The sequence below is a fragment of the Triticum urartu genome, chromosome 2 (assembly GCF_003073215.2).
Source record: "Triticum urartu cultivar G1812 chromosome 2, Tu2.1, whole genome shotgun sequence".
Classification (NCBI taxonomy): domain Eukaryota; kingdom Viridiplantae; phylum Streptophyta; class Magnoliopsida; order Poales; family Poaceae; genus Triticum; species Triticum urartu.
The window spans coordinates 733220158-733231460 of record NC_053023.1 but is presented as its reverse complement, the minus strand read 5'-3'; the positions used below and the strand labels follow the sequence as shown (position 1 = coordinate 733231460).

The 11303-nt window shown below is 47.6% G+C and overlaps 1 protein-coding gene across 1 annotated transcript; it reads right to left on the bottom strand.

Moving 5' to 3' along the window:
* Window positions 1-327: 327 nt before the first annotated feature.
* On the bottom strand, window positions 328-2943 carry LOC125534481 (probable metal-nicotianamine transporter YSL10). The gene is made up of 6 exons (XM_048697694.1): window positions 2604-2943; window positions 2294-2457; window positions 2093-2190; window positions 1840-1974; window positions 1529-1718; window positions 328-1452 (listed from the first exon to the last, which is right to left on the bottom strand). Exons 1-6 carry the CDS (start codon window positions 2812-2814, stop codon window positions 328-330), a joined length of 1923 nt encoding a protein of 640 aa, XP_048553651.1. The 5' UTR covers window positions 2815-2943.
* Between the last annotated feature and the right edge of the window lie 8360 nt (window positions 2944-11303).

The following is an 11303-nucleotide window of genomic DNA, read 5'->3' as shown; positions in this document are numbered from 1 at the left end:
CTGAATTAGTCGAAAATGTATCACCCCAAGGTTCAGTATAGCTGAATTAGTCGAAAAAGCTACACCCCAAGGCCCAAGGTTCAGACTAGGCTGGAGAGAGGTTATAGTTCATGATGCATATGCATGCACCCCAAATGTGGTACTGTACTTTACTCTTCCCAGTTCCAATGCAAACATCTCATCTATCGATTCTACTGAATGAATGTAGCAAGAGGAACACGAGCCTACACTCTAGTTACTACCAGTACGTACATTAATGTATCTGTCACTACTATGCTAAATACGTATTTATGTGTGTTGTCAGCTGCAGGCAGCTGGTGGGTGAACTTAGCCAGGCGGCGGCGGTAGAGATTTGATGAAGGCCTCCACCTGGATGTTGGTGGCGCGCGGTAGGAACTTCATGCAGATGGGCGGCCTCACGCCGGCCAGCGCCAGCACCGACTGCGGCAGCGTCCAGATGCCGTCGCCGCAGATGAGCCCCGACGCCACGGGCGGTGCGAACGCCTTGGCCCTCGCGCCGTCCACGTGGTCCCACACGAACCGGATCAGGCTCCCGATGCACATGTCGATCCCGAAGTAGGGCCCCAGGTAGAATGGGATGGCCATGGCCATCGGCAGCGGGATGAACTGCGCGATGTTTGGCCCCGCGAGGTCCCGAGCCAGGTTCACCACGATCGCGCCCACGAAGAAGACGATGCAGAGGTCCAGGCAGTGCTTGGGCAGCGACCCCAGCCCCTGCACGCCCAGGATCGCCATGTTGCGGTACACCAGCGCGTTGGGCGACGGGTACTCGGACCCCGGCGTGCCGATGTCGCCGAACGCCTTGTAGAAGAGCCAGAACACGGACGGCGCGATCACGCACCCCATGGCCGTGCCGATCACCTGGCTCACGAACATGGACCGCGGCGACGCCAGCGTCATGTAACCCGTCTTGAAGTCCTGCGTCAGGTCGGACGCCGTGGACACGATGCCGATCATGACCCCGCACGCGGCGAGGCCGGCGATGATGCCGCCGTTGGACGCGCCGGCCCAGGCGCCCACCAGGAAGATGGCCAGCTTGCCGTAGGTGGTGGCGAGGGACCAGTCCGTGAGGCCGCAGCCGTAGGCGTTGCAGAAGGCCAGCACCGGCGCGATCACGTAGGAGGTGGCCACGTGGTACCACCTGAGCTGGTGGAAGATGCGCGGCACCGTGATGACGGATATCACCGCGGTGATCACGTAGGCGCTCAGCGCGAGCGTGTTGGGGATCTGGTCCTTCATGAAGAGCTCCGTGCGGCGCTGGTCGTCGAACGTCTCCGCCGGCGTCAGGTCGCCCCCGGCCTCGCTGATGGGCAGGGTCGGGCCCGACATCATCCCGCGCACCTGCGCCACCAGCGCCGTCATGGTCCGGGTCAGCACCTTGAGGAAATTGTAGAGGCCGTCGCCGAGGATGAGCGAGATGGAGATGAACACCTGCACGATCAATCATATGAATCCTTGGTGCAACGCAACGACGATGAAATCACAAGGACAAGAGAGGTGTGCGTACCCGGTAGCCGACGATGCCGCGGAGGCTGCTGGGCTTGAGGTCGGCGGGGTACCAGTCGCCCTTCTTGTGCTCGATGATAGGCCACATGATCCCCCATGATATGATGCCTCCGAGGAGGACGGAGAGGTTGACGAGGTAGGGGCAGATCATCCCGACACCTAGGTACGTCGCCGAGAAGTCGAAGTAGAACCTGGCCATTCATTTTGTTGCAAATCCATCCAACAAGAAATATTTACACACTTTGGCTAGCTAGCTAGGTATGAAATGTGAAAAGTTGCTGACATATAGTATTTCTCAAGGAGCATACTTACTTTTGTCTGCGTGCCTCGAGGCCCAAGGTGGGGAAGGAGCTGAATCCGCAGTCTTTGCCGCCGGTGTAGAACCACTGGAAGAAGCCCCAGCTGAAGCTCATCGCGAAAAACTTGCCCAGCGTCTTCACCTGTAGCCTGCATGCAGCAGCAGCAATCCAGTCCAGTCCAGTCCAACCACCGGCCGGTAATTAAATTGGCCGGGTACAAATTCAGACACTGACCGTACAAATTCAGATACGGACAACATACGTACTTGGCCAGCTTTGCGCCCTGGGGAGTGTGGAAGCTGTTGATGAGGTGCGCCGTGGCCGTGCCGCTCGGGTAGATGAGCTTGTAATCGATGATCATTATCTGAAGCCCAAATCAACCAAACGATTGGCCATGTTTAACGGATTACATTTGTGAAATCAAAATGTTGACTGTAGAGATCAGTGCTGTGGTGAGACGTGCATGCCTTCCTGAGGGGCACGACAGAGAAGAGGCCCAGGAAGCTGACGATGAAGAGGAAGCCGATCATCCAGCCCAGGCTGGGGTTCTTGATGCTGTCCTCGTCCCTCACCTCCCCTGACTGCTCGCTGATCCTCTCGCTCATCCCGAACATGTAGCTCCCAAATCCCCCTGCCACGGGCATCTCTTTCCATGTAACCCAAAGAAATGCATGGGAAAAACTTGTGAATGCAAACGATCCATCCATGGAGGATACACGCGCAGGCGCAGCGATCGATGGAGATCGATTGCCAATCGCTGTGCCGGTGCTTACGTACCGCTGAAGGCGATGCCGGAGCACGCGACGACGCAGGTCTGGACGACGGTGTTCTCCTGGCGGGTGAAGGGCTTGACGCCGGGGATGCCGGCCTTGTCGAGCAGCCTGGTCCACGAGTGGAGGAGGAAGAAGCCGAGGAGCCCCGCGGAGACGTTGAGGGAGGGGATGATGCCGGTGGTGAGGTTGAGCTTCATGACGATGACGCTGAACATGAAGCCCAGCAGCGCGCTCACCGCCAGAGCCCGCGCCGTCACCTGCTCCTTCCAGTCGGGCACCTCCTGCCCCTCGAACACCCGCTCGATCGACTCCCCCTCGTCCTCCTCGTACTCCTCCTCCTCCACCTTCCTCGCCATCGGTCGATCTCCTCTCCTCTCCTCTCCGGCGCGCCGTCCGTCCGTCGCGCGCGCGTCTGTTTGTGGGGATTGTCTGTTCACTTTGCTTGGTCCCCGCGTGTCAGTCAGTGGGACTTATGGCCATTTTCTCCGCTCGCTCGCTCGCATGCATGGCGAGCTAGCTAGCGGACGGCGGGTGTTGTGTCGGGATCGATCCGGGTCTCCCGGCTACTGTCTCTCACTCTCGCTCGATCGTTCTTCCCGTGAAGGTAGCACTAGGCGGTCAAAACTGGCCAGTTTGACACTGAAAACCTACTTTCTTTGTAGTGCATGTTTTTTTTTTCTAATCAAACAACGACAAAGTTTCGTAGAGAAAACTATTCATATCTATAAAAACTAAATATGCACAATATGAAAATACGTCTCGCGATGCATCTAATAATATATGGTTGGTATTCTAGATGTCAAACTTGAGCCCTTCGCCCGGTGCCTAGAAAACCCTCAGGGTCCAATTGGAACACATACCCATCCGACCCTATGGTCGATCAACACCTTCTTACTCGATTGCAATACCACCACAATAGAAGGATCATGGACTAGGGAAAGGCGTGGTTGTCGGAATAAAGTATAAACTCGTTGAAGAAGAAGCATGTCGTCTCCCTACTGGCTTCTTTAACATCCACCTCTCCTCGCATTGCTAGTCTCAAAGTCCTCCCCGCACCACTATAGCGGCCAAGTCGTCTGCCATAGCATACCACGAGTGCCCAGTACTCCCTCTTCAAAAGCGGCCTCACCCCCAACACCACGCAAGAACGGTTGGAGGCAGATGCATGCATTAGAGTGAGGGTGAACCTAGGTTTACCGGTTGCCCTCTTAGATGAGGTGCGGGTGGAACCATGAACCTAGGCTGTCCTTACGGGTTTACAGGTGTGACAACATGTCCGGACCACCCGAATCTTGATTGACAGCGAACCTGCTTGTCGGGCTTCACAACAAAGCCTAGGTGGGACCAGCGTAGTGGTGACAAGCGCTCCATGGATGATTCGTGCACCGTCTTACACATCTTGCCCCTCCTCCAGACAACACGACTTGGTGGTCGACAATCAAGGTGGACATAGGACATGGGACATGAGTGTGGGCTACTAAGTGGGTAGGTTTAGCAACATAAGCTCTTAAACAACACGAAAACGACAACATGAGCACAAGGATATGGATGTGGGATACTACAATGAGGAGACGAAGCCTTCCACCCGAGCGGCAAGGATCATTTTATAGATCGAGTGGGAATACCACCATCACCATGGCACAACATCCCCGACAATGTGGCAAGTGACAATGTGCCACAACTACGACCTTGATACCTTGCATTCCGGCTCTTCCAAATACCCCATAGAATGGTCACATCATCATAGAGCATAGGTGGATAGACATATTGCCATTGGTTTTTCAAAGATCTTCAATACAAGAAACATCCTACATTCCAATAGGATTTGTTCGGTTTGGTAGAGACTGAAGCGGATTGGAAATCGACTCGAATTCGGATGAGAGGGTATCAAATGGACAAACCCTCAGAGCAGCGTGGGCACAAGTCATATTTCTCCCAGCACGGGTCGACTACAATTTTCAGACAATGTATGACGTGAAATTTTGTCCTAATTTCTGTGGTTGTGTTGCTCATACAATTCCCAAGGTTCCGAGGACCTGCGGTGCTCGCGCACGAGCAACCTAGAAGAAACAAAGTCAGAGAACTAGAGTGTCTGAATATTGCATAGTATTTCTTCCAAATAATGATTAATTATGAGAACTGAGTAATTTTGTTGCCCCCCTTTTGGTCAAGAATGTTCACACTTTCTTTTACCATGAAGCAAGTAATGATGCCTTTCTTTTATATCTTTGGCATCACCTTTTTCCTGCTATCAGGAACTACCCCCTCCGATCCATATTAATTGACACTGACTAAATCGGTGTATATTAATATGGATCGGAGAGAGTATTATTTACATGGTTGCGTACATTAGTATGCCCTCTTCTTATGAGTCTTAAAACAGGTCATCATGGTTAGGAACATGTGATCTGCTGTGTTTATCAATTATCCTCTACCGGCAAAATGAGAGCATTCAAAAACTCAAATATGTTTTGAACCAAGAATGTTACAGAAAGAATTATACTGTTGCAATGGTATATACGATAAATTTTAGCTGTTGTTCCTTAATCATATTTTTGAAATTCTGAACATAAATGCGAATAACTTTTCAGGTATATGAACTGAAATTGCATGATATAATATTGCCTATATTTTGGTAATTGTAAACTTATGGTTGAGGCTAGCCTTTTGTGAATAGTAAAAAAATTGCGAATAGCTAGAGTTTCTAGATTTCGGTCAATCCTGGCTTAGGTTTGTTTCTCAACCTTGACATTTGTTCTGAAGATTTAGATCAGCAATAATCACTTCAGTTAAGGATCCATGTTGTGCATGGATTTATCCAGTGGATTGTTTATTGTAATTTATTTTTTATGCACATTGATTAAGTAAGAGCCTACAAATAAGATAAAGCCGTGCCAAACTTATCCACTTCGAAAAATAGAGCACCTTTGGCATGCTACATTTGAGTTTAGTGTCCCGTATTTATTTTGATTGCACAATCTGCTCAGATAGTCGCTTCAGCTTGTCTTCTTCATTCCAATAGGTATAGTAGACATATGGACTATGTTGTTTTGCCTAGATTTTCTGCACTTCTTTACTGACTTGCTTCCTCTTGCATTATCTTTCTAGCAGAATATGCAATTTCTTCTGAAGAGGTAGAAGCCACATCTTTGTTCATCTCCTCTCACCGTAAGTTAGCCCTCTACCCTTCCCCTTGGGAGGCAATGTTGAGTATGGATTTGTTATCATGCTTAGCTCTAGATGATCGCCTCGCACGTCCAAGACCATTTTAACCTCCTTGATATGATTATCTTATATTCACGTATCTTCCATTTGCTTTCGTGAACTTCTAATGTTCTTTTCTTGTTTGTTTAACTTGACATGGAATAAAAAGATTGAGGATTGGAGTTTTATTTGATTGAACTTCGCCACATCGCTGAAGTTCTGCACCCTGTTAAGGTGGAGCCTATGTAACCGGACATTTCGTGATGGTAGAAGTTGCAGGAAGAGCCCAAATGGGCGACAAGGAAATGAAGATAAATGGTATACTAGGATGTAAGAATCTAAGATCCCTCGGTGAATCACTTATGTATGTTGTGTTTTGGTCCACTACCAGGTGAATGTAGCGTCCATGTGTTGATTTCTATGTTATGTTTAAGAATAAGAACAACACAACCCCTCACACCCGAGATATCGCCTCCACTGAATGAGAGAGAGAGAGAGAGAGATGCTTAACTAATAACCTAAGTGTGGCACGACAAAGCGCGTGTCACCCTATAGTGCTTTACATCAGTGCGTGAATCTGCCTCCAATGCATCATTGCAATTAACTAAGAGCATCCCTAGCAGATCCGCTAAAACCGCATCCTCTGAAAACTATATACAGTTCCCCCTAAAACATATTTGTGGGAATTTACGGTAAGATTTGTATGTCGGCAGAACAGATCCCGTATAAACCAATTGAACTTACAACAAGTTCACTGCAAAATAACACAAAGCACCCTCACACATAGAAAGGAAAGAACGTTGCCGGAATCGAGATCAGACCGTGGCGGCGGTAACAAGGAAGGCGCGGGAGCAGAAAGTTCCCTCCCGCCAACCGTTTTTTGTTTTACAGCTCCCAGCAAAAACCGCCTCCAATCCTAGTTATCTACAGGATGAGGTCCGTTTTTTAGGGGGGGAGGTCTATATTTTTTACAGAGGAGGGCTTTTGTGGTATTGATACGTCTCCAACGTATCTATAATTTATGAAGTATTCATGCTATTATATGATCAACCTTGGATGTTTTATATGCATTTGTATGCTAATTTCTGTTTTTTACAGAGGAGGGCTTTTGTGCCAGTTTCTGTTTTTTCCTTGTTTTAGAGTATCGCAGAAAAGGAAAACCAAACAGAGTCCAATTGACCTGAAACTTGACGGAGCTTATTTTTGGACCAGAAGAAGGCCAGGAAGTAAAAGAACTGGGCCAGAAGAGTCTCGGGCTGCCCACGAGGGTGGGGGTGTTGGGTTTCGTAGTAATTTCAAAAATTTTCCTACGCTCACGCAAGATCATGGTGATGCATAGCAACGAGAGAGGAGAGTATGATCTACCTACCCTTGTAGATCGACAACGGAAGCGTTTGGTTGATGTAGTCGTACGTCTCCACGGCCCGACCGATCAAGCACCGAAACTACGGCACCTCCGAGTTCTAGCACACGTTCAGCTCGATGACGATCCCCGGACTCCGATCCAGCAAAGTGTCGGGGAAGAGTTCCGTCAGCACGACGGCGTGGTGACGATCTTGATGTACTACTGTCGCAGGGCTTCGCCTAAGCACCACTACAATATTATCGAGGACTATGGTGGAAGGGGACGCCGCACACGGCTAAGAGTATGATCACGTGGATCAACTTCTGTGTCTCTAGGGTTCCCCTGCCTCCGTATATAAAGGATCAAGGGGGGGGGGTGCGGCCGGCCTAGGAGAGGCGCGCCAGGAGGAGTCCTACTCCCTCTGGGAGTAGGATCCCCCCCCAATCCTAGTTGGAATAGGATTCGCGGAGGGGGAAAGAGAGAGAGGGGGGCCGGCCCCCTCTCCTTGTCCTATTCGGACCAAGGGAGGAGAGGGGCGCGCGGCCCATCTTGGGCTGCCCCTTCTCTTTTCCACTAAGGCCACTAAGGCCCATATAGCTCCCGGGGGGGTTCCGATAACCTCCCGGTACTCCGATAAAATCCCGATTTCACCCGGAACACTTCTGATATCCAAACATAGGCTTCCAATATATCAATCTTTATGTCTCGACCATTTCGAGACTCCTCGTCATGTCCGTGATCACATCCGGGACTCCGAACAACCTTCGGTACATCAAAATGTATAAACTCATAATATAACTGTCATCGTAACCTTAAGCGTGCGGACCCTATGGGTTCGAGAACAATGTAGACATGACCGAGACACGTCTCCGGTCAATAACCAATAGCAGAACCTGGATGCTCATATTGGCTCCTACATATTCTACGAAGATCTTTTATCGGTCAGACCGCATAACAACATACGTTGTTCCCTTTGTCATCGGTATGTTACTTTCCCGAGATTCGATCGTCGGTATCCTATACCTAGTTCAATCTCGTTACTGGCAAGTCTCTTTACTCGTTCTGTAATACATCATCCCGCAACTAACTCATTAGTCGCAATGCTTGCAAGGCTTAAGTGATGTGCATTACCGAGAGGGCCCAGAGATACCTCTCCGACAATCGGAGTGACAAATCCTAATCTCGAAATACGCCAACCCAACATGTACCTTTGGAGACACCTGTAGAGCTCCTTTATAATCACCCAGTTACGTTGTGACGTTTGGTAGCACACAAAGTGTTCCTCTGGCAAACGGGAGTTGCATAATCTCATAGTCATAGGAACATGTATAAGTCATGAAGAAAGCAATAGCAACATACTAAACGATCGGGTGCTAAGCTAATGGAATGGGTCATGTCAATCAGATCATTCAACTAATGATGTGATCCCGTTTAATCAAATAAAAACTCTTTATCCATGGTTAGGAAACATAACCATCTTTGATTAACGAGCTAGTCAAGTAGAGGCATACTAGTGACACTCTGTTTGTCTATGTATTCACACATGTATTATGTTTTCGGTTAATACAATTCTAGCATGAATAATAAACTTTTATCATGATATAAGGAAATAAATAATAACTTTATTATTGCCTCTAGGGCATATTTCCTTCAGTCTCCCACTTGCACTAGAGTCAATAATCTAGATTACACAGTAATGATTCTAACACCCACGGAGCCTTGGTGCTGATCATGTTTTGCTCGTGGAAGAGGCTTAGTCAACGGGTCTGCAACATTCAGATCCGTATGTATCTTGCAAATCTCTATGTCTCCCACCTGGACTAGATCCCGGATGGAATTGAAGCGTCTCTTGATGTGCTTGGTTCTCTTGTGAAATATGGATTCCTTCGCCAAGGCAATTGCACCAGTATTGTCACAAAAGATTTTCATTGGACCCGATGCACTAGGTATGACACCTAGATCGGATATGAACTCCTTCATCCAGACTCGTTCATTTGCTGCTTCCGAAGCAGCTATGTATTCCGCTTCACACGTAGATCCCGCCACGATGCTTTGTTTAGAACTGCACCAACTGACAGCTCCACCGTTTAATGTAAACACGTATCCGGTTTGCGATTTAGAATCGTTCGGATCAGTGTCAAAGCTTGCATCAACATAACCGTTTACGATGAGCTCTTTGTCACCTCCATATACGAGAAACATATCCTTAGTCCTTTTCAGGTACTTCAGGATGTTCTTGACCGCTGTCCAGTGATCCACTCCTGGATTACTTTGGTACCTCCCTGCTAGACTTATAGCAAGGCACACATCAGGTCTGGTACACAGCATTGCATACATGATAGAGCCTATGGATGAAGCATAGGGTACATCTTTCATCTTCTCTCTATCTTCTGCAGTGGTCGGGCATTGAGTCTTACTCAACTTCACACCTTGTAACACAGGCAAGAACCCTTTCTTTGCTTGATCCATTTTGAACTTCTTCAAAACTTTGTCAAGGGATGTGTTTTGTGAAAGTTCAATTAAGCGTCTTGATCTATCTCTATAGATCTTAATGCCTAATATGTAAGCAGCTTCACCGAGGTCTTTCATTGAAAAACTCTTATTCAAGTATCGCTTAATGCTATCCAGAAATTCTATATCATTTCCAATCAGTAATATGTCATCCACATATAATATCAGAAATGCTACAGAGCTCCCACTCACTTTCTTGTAAATACAGGCTTCTCCAAAAGTCTGTATAAAACCAAATGCTTTGATCACACTATCAAAGTGTTTATTCCAACTCCGAGAGGCTTGCACCAGTCCATAAATGGATCGCTGGAGCTTGCACACTTTGTTAGCTCCTTTTGGATCTACAAAACCTTCCAGTTGCATCATATACAACTCTTCTTCCAGAAATCCATTCAGGAATGCAGTTTTGACATCCATCTGCCAAATCTCATAATCATAAAATGCGGCAATTGCTAACATGATTCGGACAGACTTAAGCATCGCTACGGGTGAGAAGGTCTCATCGTAGTCAACCCCTTGAACTTGCCGAAACCCTTTTGCGACAAGTCGAGCTTTGTAGACAGTAATATTACCGTCGGCGTCAGTCTTCTTCTTGAATATCCATTTATTCTCAATTGCTTGCCGATCATTGGGCAAGTCAACCAAAGTCCACACTTTGTTCTCATACATGGATCCCATCTCAGATTTCATGGCTTCAAGCCATTTTGCGGAATCTGGGCTCACCATCGCTTCTTCATAGTTTGTAGGTTCATCATGATCTAGTAGCATGACCTCCAGAACTAGATTACCGTACCACTCTGGCGCGGATCTCGTTCTGGTTGATCTACAAGGTTCAGTAGTATCTTGTTCCGAAGTTTCATGATCATTATCATTAGCTTCCTCACTAATTGGTGTAGGTGTCACAGAAACAGTTTTCTGTGATGCACTACTTTCCACTAAGGGAGCAGGTACAGTTACCTTGTCAAGTTCTACTTTCCTCCCACTCACTTCTTTCGAGAGAAACTCCTTCTCTAGAAAGTTTCCGAACTTAGCAACAAAAGTGTTGCCTTCGGATCTGTGATAGAAGGTGTATCCAATAGTCTCCTTTGGATATCCTATGAATACACATTTCTCTGATTTGGGTTCGAGCTTATCAGGTTGAAGCTTTTTCACATAAGCATCGCAGCCCCAAACTTTCAGAAACGACAACTTTGGTTTCTTGCCAAACCATAGTTCATAAGGCGTCGTCTCAACGGATTTTGATGGTGCCCTATTTAACGTGAATGCGGCCGTCTCCAATGCATAACCCCAAAACGATAGCGGTAAATCAGTAAGAGACATCATAGATCGCACCATATCTAGTAAAGTACGATTACGACGTTCGGACACACCATTACGCTGTGGTGTTCCGGGTGGCGTGAGTTGCGAAACTATTCCGCATTGTTTCAAATGTACACCAAACTTGTAACTCAAATATTCTCCTCCACGATCAGATCGTAGAAACTTTATTTTCTTGTTACGATGATTTTCAACTTCATTCTGAAATTCTTTGAACTTTTCAAATGTTTCAGACTTATGTTTCATTAAGTAGATATACCCATATCTGCTTAAATCATCTGTGAAGGTGAGAAAATAACGATATCCGCCACGAGCCTCAATATTCAT

Excerpts from the sequence above, each read along its gene's own strand:
- LOC125534481 (XM_048697694.1), bottom strand. The coding sequence starts at position 2,814 with ATGTTCAGCGTCATCGTCATGAAGCTCAACCTCACCACCGGCATCATC. Across the intron at positions 2,458-2,603 it reads CTCCGGCATCGCCTTCAGCG|GGGGATTTGGGAGCTACATG; the intron begins GTACGTAAGCAC and ends TGCCCGTGGCAG. Across the intron at positions 1,719-1,839 it reads CTCGAGGCACGCAGACAAAA|GTTCTACTTCGACTTCTCGG; the intron begins GTAAGTATGCTC and ends ATGAATGGCCAG.